At 44.0% G+C, this 19,983-nt stretch overlaps 1 protein-coding gene across 2 annotated transcripts; it reads right to left on the reverse strand.

Moving 5' to 3' along the window:
- Window positions 1–603: 603 nt before the first annotated feature.
- Window positions 604–19,519, reverse strand: LOC106581238 (PHD finger protein 12). Of its 2 annotated transcripts, none has more exons than XM_014163161.2 (13): window positions 18,676–19,519; window positions 17,951–18,132; window positions 14,689–14,761; window positions 13,898–14,502; window positions 7,241–7,373; window positions 6,712–6,873; window positions 6,333–6,479; window positions 5,183–6,053; window positions 4,738–4,911; window positions 4,551–4,646; window positions 4,377–4,459; window positions 4,102–4,240; window positions 604–1,797 (listed from the first exon to the last, which is right to left on the reverse strand). In XM_014163161.2, the coding sequence occupies exons 1-13, from the start codon at window positions 18,739–18,741 to the stop codon at window positions 1,376–1,378; spliced, it is 3,153 nt and encodes a 1,050-aa protein (XP_014018636.2). In that variant the 5' UTR covers window positions 18,742–19,519; the 3' UTR covers window positions 604–1,375. The 2 variants fall into 2 exon arrangements, with proteins under 2 accessions (XP_014018636.2, XP_014018635.2); XM_014163160.2 differs by having other exon boundaries at window positions 606–1,797; window positions 13,898–14,505; window positions 18,676–19,518.
- Between the last annotated feature and the right edge of the window lie 464 nt (window positions 19,520–19,983).

A 19,983-nucleotide genomic window follows, 5' to 3' on the forward strand; every position in this document is an offset into this window, starting at 1 on the left:
ACTTGTTGGCTGCTTTTCCTTCACTCTGCGGTCCAACTCATCCCAAACCATCTGAATTGGGTTGAGGTTGGGTGATTGTGGAGGCCAGGTCATCTGATGCAGCACTCCATCACTCTCCTTGGTCAAATAGCCCTTACACAGCCAGGAGGTGTGCTGGGTCATTGTCCTGTTGAAAAACAAATGATAGTCCCACTAAGCACAAACCAGATGGGATGGCGTATCGCTGCAGAATACTGTGGTAGCCATGCTGTGCCTTGAATTCTAAATAAATCACTGACTGTCACCAGCAAAGCACCACACCACCTCCATGCTTCACGGTGGGAATCACAAATGCGGAGATCATCCGTTCACCTGCTCTGCTTCTCGCAAAGACACAGCGGTTGGAAACAAAATTATTAAATTTGGACTCAGACCAAAGGACAGATTTACACCGGTCTAATGGCCATGTTTCTTGGCCCAAGCAAGTCTCTTCCTATTGGTGTCCTTCAGTAGTGGTTTCTTCACAGCAATTCAACCATGAAGGCCTGATTCACGCAATCTCCTCTGAACAGTTGATGTTGAGATTCGTCTGTTACTTGAACTACAAAGCATTTATTTGGGCTGCAATTTCTGAGGCTGGTAACTCTAATGAACTTATCCTCTACAGCAGAGGTAACTCTGGGTCTTCCTTTCCTGTGGCGGTCCTCATAAGAGCCAATGCACTTGAAGAAACTTTCAAAGTTCTTGAAATTTCTGGATTGACTGACCTTCATGTCTTAAAGTAATGATGGACTGTCGTTTCTCTTTGCTTATTTCAGCTGTTCTTGCCATAATATGGACTTGGTCTTTTACCATATAGTCTTTTACCAAATATTTTTACCATCTTCTGCATACCCCCTTTACCCTGTTACAACACAACTGATTGGCTCAAACGCATTGAGATGGAAAGAAATTCCACAAAATAATTTAACAAAGCACACCTGTTAATTGAAATGCATTCCAGGTGACTACCTCATGAAGCTGGTTGAGAGAATGCCAAGAGTGTGCAAAGCTGTCATCAAGGCAAAGGATGGCTACTTTGAAGAATTTCAAATTTGTTTAACACTTTTTTGGGTTATTACATGATTCCATGTGTTATTTCATAGTTTCAATGTCTTCCCTATTATTCTACAATGTCAAAAATAGTACAAATAAAGAAAAATCCTGTAATGAGAAGGTGTCCAAACTTGACTGGTACTGTATATGCATGTATAACTAGACTTGTAAAATTAAGTGACAAATACTTTTCAGTCAGTCAATCTAAATAAACAGATTTGAGATAATACTTAATTTCATGCAAAAGTATAATCAAAATAAATTAAAATATATATTTTCCCTGTGTAACAACCTGCTCCCCTTAGGTTTGACTGGAAATAGATGAGAAAGGGAGAGTTTGGGCTTTGGCACAGAGTTGCAACTGGTGGAGTTTGATAGTCTGTTTGTCTGCCCCCTCTCGGTTGGGGGTGGTATTGGCGGGGGTGGTATTGGCAGTGCCAGTGGTTCCCTCTTCTTTGGGCTGCTTACTGGCGAACTCAACAATGCTGAAGACAAACTGCATGCAGCCCAGTTTGATGTAGCTGCCGTGGTGGAGCAGTGCTGTGCCCTCCCAGCCGGCTCCGCTGCCACCGATCAGGCTGGAACTGCTGGCCTTGCAGTTGCAGGAGAGCCTGGGTCCTCCCTGGGGCTGGCAGCTCATCACTCCCCCCAATGGCATCAGACCAGTCCTGTGCCCAGCCTCGGTCCCCTCCTCCTGCTGCTGCTCTCTCATCTTACAGCGGCCTGAAGAAAGAGGGCACCATCACTCAAGACTATAGACACACAGGGCTGGTCAAACCACACACACATCAAGCCTCTACAGGTTTAAGGTGATGGGGCATACACCCACCCACATGTTGCACAAAGGAGGTATGGGGGGGGGGTTCAAACTCAGCTACCGTAATTTCCGGACTATAAGCCGCTACTTTTTCCCAGGCTTTGAACCTCACGGCTTAAACAATGAGGCGGCTTTTTTCCCGCTTTCAAATTAAAAAATTTAAAAAAACATTCTGTGACGTGCTCAGTTTTTTGGCGGCATGAAGCTTTCATTAGACCAATGAAATTGCCGAACGGGTTAAGGTCAAACAACTTTTTTGTTTACTGTTTAGATTAAATCGAGCGCTCTCAAAGTTCCCATCATTCTGATTACGGTAGTCATTTTGTCACCCTCATCATGGCAAAGACACGGAGAAATGCATATGATGCAGCTTTCAAGTTGAAGACGATTTATCTGGCTGTTGGAAAAGGAAATAGAGCTGCTGCACGGGAGCTTGGTCTGGAGCAATGACTTTCTTGGTAGGCTACTGTTTACTGCTAATTATAATTTTTTTCTTACAAGCCGTGTTTCGTTTAAAGCCTATTTATTTTTGTTACAAGCCGTGTTTCGTTAACCTGTTATGGCTAGGGGGCAGTATTTTCACGGCTGGATAAAAAACGTACCCGATTTAATCTGGTTACTACTCCTGCCCAGTAACTAGAATATGCATATAATTATTGGCTTTGGATAGAAAACACTCCAAAGTTTCTAAAACTGTTTGAATGGTGTCTGTGAGTATAACAGAACTCAAATGGCAGGTCAAAACCTGAGAGATTCCTTTACAGGAAGTGGCCTGTCTGACCATTTCTTGAACTTCTTTGCCATCTCTATCTTTTACAAAGGATCTCTGCTCTAACGTGACACTTCCTACGTCTTCCATGGGCGCTCAGAGCCCGGGAAAAACCTGAATGTCGTCATCCCAGCCCCAGGCTGAAACACATTATCGCCTTTCTCAAGTGGCCGATCAAGGGACTGTGGGCTTAGGCGCGTGCCCTGGCCGTCCCCGTCTTTGTGATTTTTCCTCTGTTTGCCGAAAAGGAGATTCCCGGTCGGAATATTATCGCTTTTTTACGAGATAAATTGCATAAAAATGTATTTTAAACAGCGGTTGACATGCTTCGAAGTACGGTAATGGAATATTTAGAATTTTTTTGTCACGAATTGCGCCATGCGCGGGACCCTGATTTACCATTTCGGATAGTTTCTGGAACGCACGAACAAAACGCCGCTATTCGGATATAACGATGGATTATTTGGGACCAAACCAACATTTGTTATTGAAGTAGCAGTCCTGGGAGTGCATTCTGACGAAGACAACAAAAGGTAATAACATTTTTGTTATAGTAAATCTGATTTTGGTGAAGGCTAAACTTGCCGGGTGTCTAAATAGCTAGCCCGTGATGGCTGGGCTATGTACTTAGAATATTGCAAAATGTGCTTTCACCAAAAAGCTATTTTAAAATCGGACATAGAGTGCATAGAGGAGTTCTGTATCTATAATTCTTAAAATAATTGCTATGCTTTTTGTGAACGTTTATCGTGAGTAATTTAGTAAATTGTTAGTAAATTCCCCGGAAGTTTGCGGGGGGTATGCTAGTTCTGAACGTCACATGCTAATGTAAAAAGCTGTTTTTTGATATAAATATGAACTTGATTGAACAAAACATGCATGTATTGTATAACATAATGTCCTAGGTGTGTCATCTGATGAAGATCAAAGGTTAGTGCTGCATTTAGCTGTCTTCTGGGTTTTTGTGACATTATATGCTAGCTTGAAAAATGGGTGTCTGATTATTTCTGGCTGGTACTCTGCTGACATAATCTAATGTTTTGCTTTCGCTGTAAAGCCTTTTTGAAATCGGACAGTGTGGTTAGATAAAGGATAGTCTTGTCTTTAAAATGCTGTGAAATAGTCATATGTTTGAAAAATTGAATTTTTTGTATTTTTGAGGAATTTGTAATTCGCGCCACGCCTATCATTGGATATTGGAGCAGGTGTTCCGCTAGCGGAACGTCTAGATGTAAGAGGTTAAAGCCTGTGTAAAGTTCATTTGTTTCAATGTACCGGTAGGCACCTGCGGCTTATAGACATGTGCGGCTTATTTATGTTCAAAATAAAAAATTAAAAAAAATTCAGTGGGTGCGGCTTATATTCAGGTGCGCTCAATAGTCCGGAAATTACGGTAAATTGCTAGTGTGTGTACATATGCTGAGGGGTGTGTGTTACTTACGGACAATGCCCTGCACTTTGGACACCAGGCCACTAGCCGGGCTGGGGGAGGCCTTCTCAGAGAAGTCACAGGAGTAGAGCACATTGTCCACCGTGGTCCCATGCTCACTGTAGTTGAGCAGCTCGTAGTGCTTGGTGTTCTACACACAGGTACAAAACATCAGTCATGTCTGTAGTGCTACTGTTATTTCAAATAGTACTCACAGATCAGGTCATAGCAATGGGAAAAATTATTTTTTGTCAAGCTGCGTGTCTCGAACAGGACAGACAACCTACCCCGTCATAGAAGATGCAGGCGTGTTTTCCAGATACATAATTACAATGACCATAGTTTGTAAGGCATACATCCATGTCAGCACCTACAGTGGGTTGTCAGAGAGAAAGAGTGATGAGACTGTTCCATGTTGAGTAAAGATCACAGTATTTTATAACAGCATGAGCGGTCCTTACCAGCTCCTATGTACAGTGTCCTATAAGACATGTTGATGGCGCCTCCCTTCCCCATGAGTGGATAGAACGTTGCTCTCGCCTGCACCTTCTGTTCTTCTGTGATGGGGACAGAATGTGGAGGAATAACATTTTATAACATCCCTATGGCACAAATTAAACTGCCACACGTCAGGTTCGGGGGGCTTACCCTCTGTGCGCGGCGCGGGAGATTGAGGTTTGAGGGCGACGGTGGTGGTGGGAGGGGAAGCGGTTACACAGCTGCCTTGGGGGACTGGGGGCGCTTTGTGGGGGAACAGCTGCTGTATCCTCTGCCAGGCCAGGAGTTTGACCAACTCCTCATCCAGTTTACTCAGTTCGATCTCTGTATGAACAACATCAGCATGTTTCAACGTCATCATAGACTTCACGTGAAGCAATCCTTTATCACAGCCATCATCTGTCAGCAGCATTACAGGCCATTTAATCATCACTATTTTTGAAGACCAGCATGGCCAAAACAATAATGCAATATTTGAACTTGATTGTTGTTGAATAAAGTACCCATTTTTAAACTGGACAGAGAGAGGTGCTCATCACCTAGGCCTAATTATGAACAGTGGTACAGGTAGAATGGTGTTGAGGTAGCTCCTTACCTCCATCCCCTTCCATCACAGCCTTCATGCCACCAGACAGGTCTGCTATTAAGGGGAAGAGAGAGCTGGGGAACATGGAGCTGCCCTTAAGATCTGGCCCTGGGGAGAAACCGGGAGGTGTGGTGGTAGGCTGTCTTGCTGTGCTGGAGTCTTTGACGACTCTGGATGGGGTGAAGACATGGACACCTGGGGTGAGGGTGGGGCTGGGGCAGAGCTTCAGCTCACTGCAGCAGCTCAGAGGGTTGGCCTGAGTCCCTGCCATGCCTGGAGGAGTCCCGTGGACCTGGCTCTTTATGTCCTGCCCTGTGGCTGCACACGTCGAAGAGGAAGGTGGACAACCTTTCTGGGTGCAAGACTCTAGGTGGCTGCCCTTCTCGGTTTTAACCTCCACCCCTCCTCTCAGGTGGTTTGGCAGCCCCAGAGCAGAGGTTGGGAGTGGGGCTGGAGGGGTGAGTCTGTGCAGCTGGAGCTCTGTCTGTCTGCAGGCATCAGAGGCAGCGTTACACACTACCGGCCCGTTGGCTTGCACAGGCTGCTCAGTCAGGGGCCCGTTGGGTTTCCTGCACTTCAGACAGTTCTGACAGGGCCTCACCGGGCAGCTGCAGCTCTCCTGGCCCTGTGAGAGACCCTTCAGTACCTGGGCCCCATGGGGGCCATCAGATGTACTGCAGGGCTTAGAGCAGGGGGCAGGCAGGGCTGAAGCTGTCCTTTCTGCAAGGGGCAGAGTGCTGTTCTCCTCTAGGGCCACACAGGGCTTAATATCTTTCTGTTCCTTGTTTGTCTGTTCAGAGTGCCAGTCTGACGAGGACTTCTGCTTGCCAGATAAATGTCGCATGATGCTGCACTGCAGCGAGATGACATCTCGGAGCCACTGAACGACAAAGAAAAAAAACAGTTTGGTGAAAAGAACAAGCACCTTCACCAGTCCAGTAACTCAAATAAATACATTTACAGTTATTACACATTCAATAATTGGCCGTTAATCCCCATCATGTCTGGAGCATTGTCTCCTCGCTGGGCCAGATCCCATTGATTTGTTTATCACAAAAAAAAATCAAAGTGCTTTAGGTGTTTCTCTGGCACCGCCCAAAGGAACCACTGAATCCCAGAGAAGTAGACAGATAAGTGTGTGTGTTTCTGCCATGCCTACCTCCTGTTGCTCCGCCTGGCTGGTAAAATGCTGAGGGGAGCAGTCCTGGGATGGGACACCATTACAGATCAGCTCCCCGTTACGCACCCCTGCAGGAGCCAAAATGGCCGGGGGGTTATGGTACTGGGACTTAATAGCGTCGGGCACCTGGAGGGACAAACACACACATATTATTTACAGGAGCAGTGAACTCCCACTGTGGTTCCTCTAACTCTTAAAGATGAAAACGATTTGGATATGTGGTGAAGCAGCTTAGTTGACAAACCAATACTTTGTTGAAAATCTGTCTTTTCATCACCATTTCCAAGTGAAGACTAGCAAAAATCGATTTCATAACATTATATTTTACTCTGGGACAGACTCAGCGGGCATAAGCTACCTTGAGCGCCTTCGTCTTGTGGTGGACACCGCTGCGGACAGGGGGGTTCTGTCGGTGGACCCGTCGCAGGAAGCCCACCTTGACGGCATGCTGGGATATCCTATCCTGGAACTGGTCTAAGAGCTGGCAGCGGCTGGTAAGGGACAGGCTCCTCTGGTTTAGCTGGAGAACAGGACAGGAAGCTATGTCAAGAACAAAGCGAAGTATATCCCTGAATCAACCGCCAACTTGACACCCTATGCACTTATAACAAGTCTACAGACTCTAAAGCTCAGCTGGAGAACAGGTCATGTCAGTAATGGAACAACTTCTACATACTAGGGTTGAGAGATAACACAATATTATCGCATATCGGTGATGCTTGATATCGCCCAAAGAACTACAAACCCTATTCCATTTACAGAGCCATTCCCGTCTGAAAATCACCATATCCTTATTGTTTAGGCCTGCCAAAAGACTGAAACCCAGTTCCATGCATAAGGATACTAGGCCAACAGATGATGCGGGGGGGGGGGGCTGCTCCTCTTACCACCAAGTGCTCCATATGGTTGGGGCACATCCACCTGCCTGTGGGCATGGCAGTAAGTGGGGGGTCCAGGCAGTCCATGTGGAAGAGCAGGGGGCAATAGTCACACTGAACCAGGGGCGCCATTCTGCAGCTCCTATAGAATAGACAGGAGGACAAAGAGGAGGCAGTGAGCTCGGACTAGCAAAGTCAGCCAACCAACTAGATTCCCAAAGGTGTGTTGATATTAGGGCTGTGGCGGTCATGAAATTTCGTCAGCCGCGATTGTCAAGCAAATAACTGAGGGTCTCATAGTAATTCCCCGTCAATTAACGAACACATTTAGCATCTCCTGGCTTCTACGCATAGCCTACCATCCACTGATGCAGACCTTTGGAACATCTACATTTAAACAAATTGAATAAATCCATTATTATTTTAGACAGGTCTAAAGAAACATGATATGAAGAGAATAAGCTTGGCACATCAAGCCTCTGGGATTTTTGCCCATTCTTCAAGGCAAAACCGCTCCTGCTCCTTCAAGATGGATGGGTTCTGCTGGTGTACAGCAATCTTTAAGTCATACCACCGATTCTCAATTGGATTGAGGTCTGGGCATTGACAAGGCCATTCCAAGACAATTAAATGTTTCACCTTAAACCACTTCAGTGTTGCTTTAGAAGTATGCTTAGAGTCATTGTCCTGCTGGAAGGTGAACCTCCATCCCAGTCTCAAATCTCTGGAAGAGTGAAACAGTGTTCCCGCAAGAATTTCTCTGTATTTTACGCCATCCATCATTCCTTTAAATCTGACCAGTTTCCCAATCCATGCCGATGAAAAACATCCCCACAGCATGACGCTGCCGCCACCATGCTCCACTTTTGGCCAACACCAAACGTGTTTGCTTATTTTTTTCTTTAAGCAACTTTTTTCTGGCCACTCTTCCGTAAAGCCCAACTCTGTGGAGTGTACGGCTTAAAGGGGTCATATGGATCGATACTTCATTCTCCGCTGTGGAGCTTTGCAGCTCCTTCAGGGTTATCTTTGGTCTCTTTTTTGCCTCTCTGATTAATGCCCTCCTTGCCTGGTCCGTGAGTTTTGGTGGGCGGCCCTCTCTTGGCAGGTTGGTTGTGGTGCCATATTCTTTTCATTTTTTAATAATAGATTTAATGGTGCTCCGTGGGATGTTCAAAGTTTCTGATATTTTTTATAACCCAACCTTGATCTGTACTTCTCCACAACTTTGTCCCTGACCTGTTTGGAGAGCGCCTTGGTCTTCATGGCGGTGCCTCTTGCTTGGCGGTGCCTCTTGCTTGGCGGTGCCTCTTGCTTGGCGGTGCCTCTTGCTTGGCGGTGCCTCTTGCTTGGCGGTGCCTCTTGCTTGGCGGTGCCTCTTGCTTGGCGGTGCTAGGGGGCAGTATTTTCACGGCCGGATAAAAAACGTACCCGATTTAAACTGGTTACTACTCTTGCCCAGAAACGAGAATATGCATATAATTAGTAGATTTGAATGGTGTTTGAGTATAACAGAACTCATATGGCACGCCAAAACCTGAGAAGATTCCATACAGGACGTGCCCCCTGTCTGACAATTTGTTATCCTTCTGTTGCATCTCTATCGAAAATACAGCATCTGTGCTGTAACGTGACACTTTCTAAAGCTTCCATTGGTTCTCTAAAGCCGCCAGAAAGTGGAATGGGGTGTCTGCTGTCTCTGGGCAAAGTACAGCAGCAGAGTTTGTAAGTGGTCAGCCTGGGGACAGTGAGAGGGAGATGAGCATTCACAAGAATTCTCAATTTTTTTCTTTAAGCCTTTGAATGAATACAACGTTGCCCGGTTGGAATATTATCGCTATTTTACGAGAAAAATAGCATTAAAATGTATTTTAAAGAGCGTTTGACATGCTTTGAAGTACGGTAATGGAATATTTTGAAATTTTGTGTCACGAAATGCTCTCGCTCTACCCTTTGGATAGTGACCTGAACGCACGAACAAAACGGAGGTATCTGGATATAACTATGGATTATTTGGAACCAAAACAACATGTTGTTGAAGTAGAAGTCCTGGGAGTGCATTCTGACGAAGAACAGCAAAGGTAATCCAATTTTTCTAATAGTAATTCTGAGTTTAGTGAGCCCCAAACTTGGTGGGTGTCAAATTAGCTAGCCTGTGATGGCCAAGCTATGTACTCAGAATATTGCAAAATGTGCTTTCGCCAAAAAGCTATTTTAAAATCTGACATAGCGTTTGCATAAAGGAGTTCTGTATCTATAATTCTTAAAATAATTATGTATTTTGTCAATGTTTATCATGAGTAATTTAGTAAATTCACCGGAAGTTTTTGGTGGGTATGCTAGTTCTGAACATCACATGCTAATGTAAAAAGCTGGTTTTTGATATAAATATGAACTTGATTGAACAAAACATGCATGTATTGTATAACATAATGTCCTAGGAGTGTCATCTGATGAAGATCAAAGGTTAGTGCTGCATTTAGCTGTGGTTTTGGTTTTTGTGACATATATGCTTGCTTTGAAAATGGCTGTGTGATTATTTTTGGCAGGGTACTCTCCTCCTACATAATCTAATGTCTTGCTTTCGCTGTAAAGCCTTTTTGAAATCGGACAATGTGGTTAGATTAACATGAGTCTTGTCTTTAAAATGGTGTAAAATAGTCATATGTTTGAGAAATTGAAGTTACAGCATTTGAGGTATTTGTATTTCGCGCCACGCGATTCCACTGGCTGTTGACTAGCCCATAGAAGTTAAATATTTTCAAACAACTTTATTTTTTTCATTTCACTTCACGAATTTGGACTATTTTGTGTATGTCCATTTAGGGCTGGGCGATATGACTATATATATACTGCTCAAAAAAATAAAGGGAACACTTAAACAACACAATGTAACTCCAAGTCATTCACACTTCTGTGAAATCAAACTGTCCACTTAGGAAGCAACACTGATTGACAATAAATTTCACATGCTGTTGTGCAAATGGAATAGACAACAGGTGGAAATTATAGGCAATAAGCAAGACACCCCCAATAAAGGAGTGGTTCTGCAGGTGGAGACCACAGACCACTTCTCAGTTCCTATGCTTCCTGGCTGATGTTTTGGTCACTTTTGAATGCTGGCGGTGCTTTCACTCTAGTGGTAGCATGAGACAAAGTCTACAACCCACACAAGTGGCTCAGGTAGTGCAGCTCATCCAGGATGGCACATCAATGCGAGCTGTGGCAAGAAGGTTTGCTGTGTCTGTCAGCGTAGTGTCCAGAGCATGGAGGTGCTACCAGGACACAGGCCAGTACATCAGGAGACGTGGAGGAGGCCGTAGGAGGGCATCAACCCAGCAGCAGGACCGCTACCTCCGCCTTTGTGCAAGGAGGAGCACTGCCAGAGCCCTGCAAAATGACCTCCAGCAGGCCACAAATGTGCATGTGTCTGCTCAAACGGTCAGAAACAGACTCCATGAGGGTGGTATGAGGGCCCGACGTCCACAGGTGGGGGTTGTGCTTACAGCCCTACACCGTGCAGGACGTTTGGCATTTTCCAGAGAACACCAAGATTGGCAAATTCGTCACTGGCGCCCTGTGCTCTTCCCAGATGAAAGCAGGTTCACACTGAGCACATGTGACAGACGTGACAGAGTCTGGAGACGCCGTGGAGAACGTTCTGCTGCCTGCAACATCCTCCAGCATGACCGGTTTGGCGGTGGGTCAGTCATGGTGTGGGGTGGCATTTCTTTGGGGGGCCGCACAGCCCTCCATGTGCTTGCCAGAGGTAGCCTGACTGCCATTAGGTACCGAGATGAGATCCTTAGACCCCTTGTGAGACCATATGCTGGTGCGGTTGGCCCTGGGTTCCTCCTAATGCAAGACAATGCTAGACCTCATGTGGCTGGAGTGTGTCAGCAGTTCCTGCAAGAGGAAGGCATTGATGCTATGGACTGGCCCGCCCGTTCCTCAGACCTGAATCCAATTGAGCACATCTGGGACATCATGTCTCGCTCCATCCACCAACGCCACAGACTGTCCAGGAGTTGGCGGATGCTTTAGTCCAGGTCTGGGAGGAGATCCCTCAGGAGACCATCCGCCACCTCATCAGGAGCATGCCCAGGCGTTGTAGGGAGGTCATACAGGCACGTGGAGGCCACACACACTACTGAGCCTCATTTTGACTTGTTTTAAGGACATTACATCAAAGTTGGATCAGCCTGTAGTGTGGTTTCCTCTTTAATTTTGAGTGTGACTCCAAATCCAGACCTCCATGGGTTGATCAATTGGATTTCCATTGATTATTTTGTGTGATTTTGTTGTCGGCACATTCAACTATGTAAAGAAAAAAGTATTTAATAAGATTATTTCTTTCATTCAGATCTAGGATGTGTTGTTTAAGTGTTCCCTTTATTTTTTTGAGCAGTATATATATATGTGACGATAGAGCATAATATGAAACGATAGACGTTTTCTATTGTTTATTTCGTTGTGTCGCAAATCACACTACGGCAATATTTTTTGTCAATTGGACGAAGCTTTACGTTCTTCCACACAAAAATGTGCAACACAAACAAACATGGAGCGTGAACGTGACAGAGCATGGAGCTCGAACCTAAAAGAGGGGCTACTTTGGTCGCATGGACGTGGTTTGGGTGTGAAAAGTCTGACACGGACCAGAAAACCGTCCTCTGCTAAATATGCCGCAGGCCGGTCCCGACAACAGGCTCAAACACCACTAACCTCTTTTACCACCTACGCAAGAATCATGTCTACGGATGAGACCCAAAAAAGTACAATTGAGTGCTCAAAACAAACTCGAATCAGACGTTGCAAGAGGCTTTTGCCCGCAGCACACCATATGGCAAAAAAAAAGAATCACGAAGATGAAAGGAGATAACAGCTGACGTTACAACTTACATCTGCAAAGAAATGGCCCCAATTTACACGGTCGAGGAACGGGGGTTTCGTGAGTTGGTGCTAACACTCGACCCAAGTTACCAAACTTGATATGTGACACATATCAATGCCAAAATAAAATGCAAAACAGGCAAGCCCCCCCACCCCCAATTAAAAAAAAAGTATAATATAGATAGATAGATAGATAGATAGATAGATAGATAGATAGATAGATAGATAGATAGATAGATAGATAGATAGATAGATAGATAGATAGATAGATAGATAGATAGATAGATAGATAGATAGATAGATAGATAGATAGATAGATAGATAGATAGATAGATAGATAGATAGATAGATAGATAGATAGATAGATAGATAGTTTGCAACTATAGTTGAAGTGTTTTCTATTTACCTTTTTAGATTTTATACATTAATATTTTATTACATTCTTAATTGAACATTTGCACAAAGGTTCTAAATAAAAGGAGAAATAATCAAATGAGTAAGTACCATTTATTTGTTGAGTATAATTCAACATGTAACAAGAAATAAGCCTTTACATGTGGTCATTTTATATAAACTTTATTCATTGAATTTACAGAAAATGTGCTATATGGTGATATGTATCATTATCGGGATATGAGAGTTTGGCCATGTCGCCCAGCCCTATGTCCATTACATGAAATCTAAATAAAAATCTATTTAAATTACAGGTTGTAATGCAACAAAATAGGAAAACTGCCAAGGGAGATGAATACTTTTGCAAGGCACTGTATTCTGTGCAAGAAAGAAATATTCCAAACTTAGTCTGGGACAGTTGTGGGATGCAATAGAGCCCAAATTAATACAAAAACGGTTAGTTTTTTTTGCACAAAGAGGCTGATGCAACAGATCAGAACGTTCATCTTAAAATGTTGATAAACTATTAGGCTATTTCTCCAGATAAGCGCAGCAATGCGCACACTGCAGTAAGTGCAAATGTTCCATTAGCGGGAAAACACCATTAGCAAAAGTGACCACAAATGCAATTATGCATGTAATGCTTTTATTAGAAAGATGCATTTATGGTGAAAATGATCTTCCCCAAACTTAAAACACACGCGCTGCGTATGTATGCCAGTTAGGATCTACACCCGTTGTAAAGCAGATTATTGTGCTTACATTTTTATAAGTTATTTGGCCACTTTAGTTGTGATACAAACCTTATCAAAAAACATATAGGCCTATGAGGTGTGCGAATAGGATTTGAAAAAGTTGAAAATAAAGGCACGCGTTGCTTCTTGGCTTTCTTGCCTTACTGCACACAAGCTGGGCATCATTCACAAGTGATAGGCTAATGGTCACCCATGACACTATTCTTGATTTAATCTTTTTTTTACATATATTAAATAATAGAAAGTAGAAAGCTCTTTTTAACAGAGGCCATCACTCTGTTTTCTCTTCACAATTGCATAGCCTATAGAAATGTTGTGTAACATGAGCTCATGAGCTATCAGGAAGTGTTTGATTCAAATTTTTAATACATTTGCATTGATGTCAGAGTGATTACAGGGAAAATAGAGTGCTGAGTACAAGGCAGTTAGCAAGTTTGGTAGGCTACTAATGACCATCAGCAGCATTTGAGCTTGGAGATGCACAATTATTGTGACTAAACGGTAATGTGGAATTTGACTGCCGGTGTGGCAGTAATACGGTCACCATAACAGTCCTAGTTGATATAACTGTGTAATGACAAAATTGTGGGTTTGATTGACTAATTATTGGAAGGATAGGTCATACCTGGTGCAGGAGAAGCACACCCTGACTGGCAGAGGAACGAGGCCGTTGGGGTCCATCTCATGCTGTGGCCTTCTGAAAGTCTTCATGATCAGCTCCTCTTTCCTCCTCCGTTTACTGCTGCCTGGCAGTGCTGTGGTGCAAGTGAGTTCGTTGGGCAGCTGGAACTGCGAGGGGTTCCTCTCCATGGCGGCGGCGATGAGCAGCTGGAAGGGCCTCTTGAGGAGCCGTGGTGTGGGGGTAGGGATGGTGGTGGCTTGCTCAGATTCTGAGCCCTGGGTCTCCTCCTCTGCCTTGGCCATCTCCTCGTCTGCCTCATTCTGCTCCTCCGAGGGGGTGTCCGTGTCTGTGGAAGAGGTGTTGGAAGTGGGCGTGCCAGGACGGCTGCTGGCCCGCCGCTCAAGGCGCTCCAGACGCTCGAGATGCACGGCAGCCACCCGCAGACCGGGTCCGGCTGCTCCGACCCCGGGGGGCAGCCTGTCCAGACGCAGCGTGGTGGTGGTAATAGTGGTGGTGCCCCGCTCCAGTTCAGCTGCAGGGGAGGAGCGCTTGGAGAGGAGCCTCTCCCTCTCCAGCAGGCCATTTGTCAGCTCAGCCTTCTGCTCCTGCTTCTGGGGGTGACAGTCAAATAGCAGAGTCAGGGACCAGCAAGGATCAGACAGTATTCACCAGCACTATGGTTGTTTAAATAGTTGGACTCGTATTGATACATTGAAAACAGGTGTTAACAGGCTAATACATCTGAAGCATAAAAACATCTCTGTTGTGAGCATCACATATTCTTGAAAACTCACCTTTCTACGGACGTTGCAGCGATGACACATCCAGTCACCAGGGGGCAGCATTTCTTCACTCAATGGTGGGTTACTGTGGGAGCCACAAAGAAACAGCAATAAAAAAGGACCTTCATGCTACAGTCATTTCATTTATAGGTCAACTGTGGATCAATTGCCATGTAAGATTTAAGGCCTAATGCCAAACTCACAATACAGCCTGGACGACCTGACCAATGGTGTATCAGAACTGGCCGTGATTGGAGTCCCATAGGGCGGCGCACAATTGGCCCAGCGTCGTCCGGGTTTGGCCATCATTGTAAATAAGAATTTGTTCTTAACCGACTTGCCTAGTTAAATAAATATAAAATATGCACTTTTGAGGCATAGGCTATAATAGGGGTGTAGGAGAGTGATGATGTAATTGACCTGTGCTGGAATAGGTCTGTTTTGAAATACCACAACCATGTGTAAAGCATACTGTAAGAATTGCTTATTTTCCAAATGCCTGTCTCCATCTAGTGGGATTAATGTGACACTGCCTGGCATGCCCAAACAAGAGAAGACTTGGTCAATATTGAACACAGTTTTTACTTTAAGTTTTAAATCCCTAACGCCTGGAAAAGTAAGCACTACTAACATCGAGACAGGTGTCAGACATTTTTACTCGGTCTCTGACAATGAGGACTCAATGTCTTCCCAAGAACAGTAGAGTAAAAAAAAACTCCTAAATTACCAACTCCCATTCAGTCAACACATAAAGCCACTCCGCCAGGCCAAATACCCACACTCTTTCACATCAATTTCTTATTGCCTATTGAAACCTGGCCTTCCTACTTTACTGGTAACATTAGTGTCCTTTACAGAGGTCGACCGATTAATCGGAATGGCCGATTAATTAGGGCCGATTTCAAGATTTTATAACAACTGGTAATCGGTATTTTTGGACACCGATTTGCCGTTTTTTTTACACCTTTATTTAACTAGGCAAGTCAGTTAAGAACACATTCTTATTTTCAATGACGGCCTAGGAACGGTGGGTTAACTGCCTTGTTCAGGGGCAGAACGACAGATTTTTACCTTGTCAGCTCAGGGATTCAATCTTGCAACCTTACGGTTACTTAGTCCAACGCTCTAACCACCTGCTTTACATTGTACTCCACGAGGAGCCTGCCTGTTACGCGAATGCAGTAAGAAGCCAAGGTAAGTTGCTAGCTAGCATTAAACTTATCTTATAAAAAACAATCAATCATAATCACTAGTTAACTACACATGGTTGATGATATTGCTAGTTTATCTAGCCTGTCCTGCGTTGCATATAATCGATGCGGAGCGCATTCGTGAAAAAGGACTGTCGTTGCTCCAACGTGTACCTAACCAAAAACATCAATGTCCCTCTTAAAATCAAAACACAAGTATATATTTTTAAACCTGCATATTTAGTTAATATTGCCTGCTAACATGAATTTCTTTTAACTAGGGAAAATGTGTCACTTCTCTTGCAACAGAGTCTGGGTATATGCAGCAGTTTGGGCTGCCTGGCCCGTTGCGAACTGTGTGAAGACTATTTCTTCCTAACAAAGACAGCCAACTTCACCAAATTGGGGATGATATAACAAAAGCACATTTGCGAAAAAAAGAACAATTGTTGCACGACTGTACCTAACCATAAACATCAATGCCTTTCTTAACATCAATACACAGAAGTATATATTTTTTAAACCTGCATATTTAGCTAAAAGAAATCCAGGTTAGCAGGCAATATTAACCAGGTGAAATTGTGTCACTTCTCTTGCGTTCATTGCACGCAGAGTCAGGGTATATGCAACAGTTTGGGCCGCCTGGCTCGTTGAGAACTAATTTGCCAGAATTTTACATAATTATGACATAACATTGAAGGTTGTGCAATGTAACAGGAATATTTAGACTTAGGGATGCCACCCGTTAGATAAAATACGGAACGGTTCCGTATTTCACTGAAAGAACAAACGTTCCAGAGTCGACCATATTAATGACCTAAGGCTCGTATTTCTGTGTGTTTATTATAATTAAGTCTATGATTTGATATTTGATAGAGCAGTCTGACTGATCGATGGTAGGCAGCAGCAGGCTCGTAAGCATTCATTCAAACAGCACTTTTGTGCGTTTTGCCAGCAGCTCTTCGCAAAGCTTCAAGCATTGCGCTGTTTATGACTTCAAGCCTATCAACTCCCAAGATTAGGCTGGTGTAACCGATGTGAAATGGCTCGCTAGTTAGCCGGGTGCGCGCTAACAGCGTTTCAAACGTCACTCACTCTGAGACTTGGAGTAGTTGTTCCCCTTGCTCTGCATGGGTAACGCTGCTTCGAGGGTGGCTGTTGTCGATGTGTTCCTGGTTCAAGCCCAGGTAGGAGCGAGGAGAGGGACGGAAGCTATACTGTTACATAACCTACATTATATCACCCAGTTTATACAGGCTGCCATCATAATGAATTGTTGGAATGCTTTCAGATGTTTCTAATCTAGAAAATATTCAAATATGCAGCTACTGCATTGGCAGATGTCAAGGTGATTGTAGTATGTAACTTAAATCACATGTCAAATTTTACAATCAATGACTACCCATGGGAATATGCAAATGTTCAATTTGCAAAGACCGAGATTATCCTCAGTCTTGTAGGTGGAAAGCCTTGCACTGTAGCCTAGCTACCAACCAAAACCTGCACTAAATTGTAGCTACCAACATGATAGCCAGATCTTGCACAGCTGTGCAAATATCTGAATGGATGAGTCCCCGAAATACAAAGAATAATATGCTCATCTCAAATCGTTTTATAACCGCGTTTGATCAGCTGTATTATCATAATTATATTCCTGTTAAAACCCAGAGAAATGTCAGTAAAATGGCGCTGAAATAAAACGGGTTTTTTTTCAAGGGAGGTCGCCATATTGTAAACAGAGGCACACGAGCGAAGAGCAGCCTCGACTCCATTTTTTGCCAGCGTTTCCCAGCGCTCTGTTAGAGCGGGTGAGTGACGATGCCTGGAGACATGCAGACCGAGGCGGGGGCTGGTTGCAACCATTCGGCGGCAAATTTTAACCAAGTCCTGGTTGCTGTGTCACAATCACCTTCCTAGTATGGTTGGAAACCCCCCTTAACGAATCTCATGTGTGGCATTTTGCACAGCGGCATGGTTCTGTAAAGATGGACTGTCTAGACAGGAGAGCCGCAGTCATTCTGAATCCAGTAAACCATGCATGATCCTTCCCAAGCTAACGTTAGTGGGATACTTTTCACACATACCAGCATTGTAGATGGAAGGCGGCTGGACAATGGTCACAACACAGAAGGTCCCCTCCCTCATGACAACTATCACAGGTGTCGTGGTTGGTGGCCCTGCTCTTTCTCCGAACGTCCCTTTCACTCCTCCGACTCCTCTTTTCGCCATCCTCTGACTTGGGTGGTGCGAGCAGTGTTTGAATTTGCTGTAACAAGTTGAACATGTCAGAAATCTGGATCGAACTATCTTCACTCACCATTTAGGCTTGTTTACTTGGTTGCTAGCACATCAAACGAATAAAGCTAAAAACAGTGTATGATTCAGTATCATGTCCGTAACATGTCTTTTTTATACTAGCTAGTTATGGCAGTAAACTATAAATCGCCTCCAGCTGGAAGCTAGGGCCTTTACTGTAACGTTTAGTCTGCAGCAGTGATAACTGCTGGCAACTAAAATATGGTTTAAAATGTTAGTTACGCTATAACTAGAGTAATAGCACAGTGTTACCCATAAACTAGCTAGTTACACATTGCAAATATAGGTGTTTTGTCTTCAACTTCATCCTAGCCAACGCGGCGTTAGGACAACATTACTGCCTCAAACTATAACTAGCTAACGTTCTTTGCTGCTTCCATCTTGCTACAGTATCTGCTAACACGTCAATTTTTCTGGCTACTTAGATATCTAACAAACTTAAATGGCTGCATTTTAACGGACATAAGTAACGTTGTGTGGTGACATGCCTCACCTCCATTAAACCCCCAGAGGTATCCAAATCGTACACAATCGTTGGCGTCTCCATTTTGTCCCACATTCACCCAGCAGTCGACGACTTCTTGCAAATAATCCTATGGAACCAGCTACTGTAGCTAGCTAGAAGTGTCGTTCCACGCCCAGTCCCACTGGCGGTGACAGTCAACTCCCCCACACGCACGTTTTACTAAAAATTGCCTTTCTCTGTCTATTACTGTATATTGGAGAAGAAATAACGGAACCAGCCAAGGTTAACAGTTAACTAGCCGTACGTAGCGACCTCGTATGCAAGTTGGCAACCGCTAGCTAGCTGCTTTATCTGAATGTGATATAGGCACACTAGACTGAGAGCTAGTTACCTATTTAGTCAACTGTAGCTAGCTAATGTTAATTAGCAACACCATCCATTAAGCAATGTTTGCTTGCTAACTGCTGGCAAGAATATCACGAATGTTACGAGTTTCTCACAAACCTCAACTTTGAGCCTATTCTAAACTGTCTTGTTGTCAGGTTGCTGAACGACTGTGAATGTATCTGCGAGGCCTAGCCATGGTTCTTGTTTTTGCTCCTACTAGCTGAAATTAGAAGACGCTTGAAAATTCTGCAAACCCGCTCGCTTCCACTTTGCATTGTCAACAGTCAGAATACACAAAATGTAAAATGCTCGCAACGTTAATTGTTCCTCCCAATCAAGGGTTGTAAATTGCGTTGTTGTTGTTGTTATTCTTCCAACAGTGCAGGAGCCTCAAGAAATGTATTTTTGTTCTGAAAAAGCCTATGCATCAATGCTGCTAGTGGCAACATCCTATCCTAGTTGGCGCAACCGCGAACGAAATTACGTTTGAGCATGCGCATTTCAAGATAATTGAAAACCATGACCGCCACAGCAGAGAAACGCTTGTCGCTACTCAACACAGCCACAAAATAAACATTGGGTATATCGTAAAAATTCATGAAAACTAAAATGTCCTTTTTGGTCTTAATTTAATTTACTGTTAGGCATAAGGTTAGCAGTGTGGTTAAGGATACGTATAAATTGGCATTTTGAGAAGATAAATTGTACAAAAGGGCGGGGTTTAAGCCATAATTACAATTTTGTGACTGTGGTAACTTGAGACGACGACGACGTCAGAAAAGAATACAAACGTCATGCCGCTAGAGAAGCCTTCAAAGACAATCTTTGGTTGCGGGTTTCATCACGTTTTTTGGTAGATAGCCATCACCTGGCTAGCGAACGTTATACATATTAGTTAGAGTTGCTAAATTGTGAAATAACAGCTAGCCAACATTAGCTATGAGCTAA

The sequence above is a fragment of the Salmo salar genome, chromosome ssa20 (assembly GCF_905237065.1).
Source record: "Salmo salar chromosome ssa20, Ssal_v3.1, whole genome shotgun sequence".
NCBI classification, from domain to species: domain Eukaryota; kingdom Metazoa; phylum Chordata; class Actinopteri; order Salmoniformes; family Salmonidae; genus Salmo; species Salmo salar.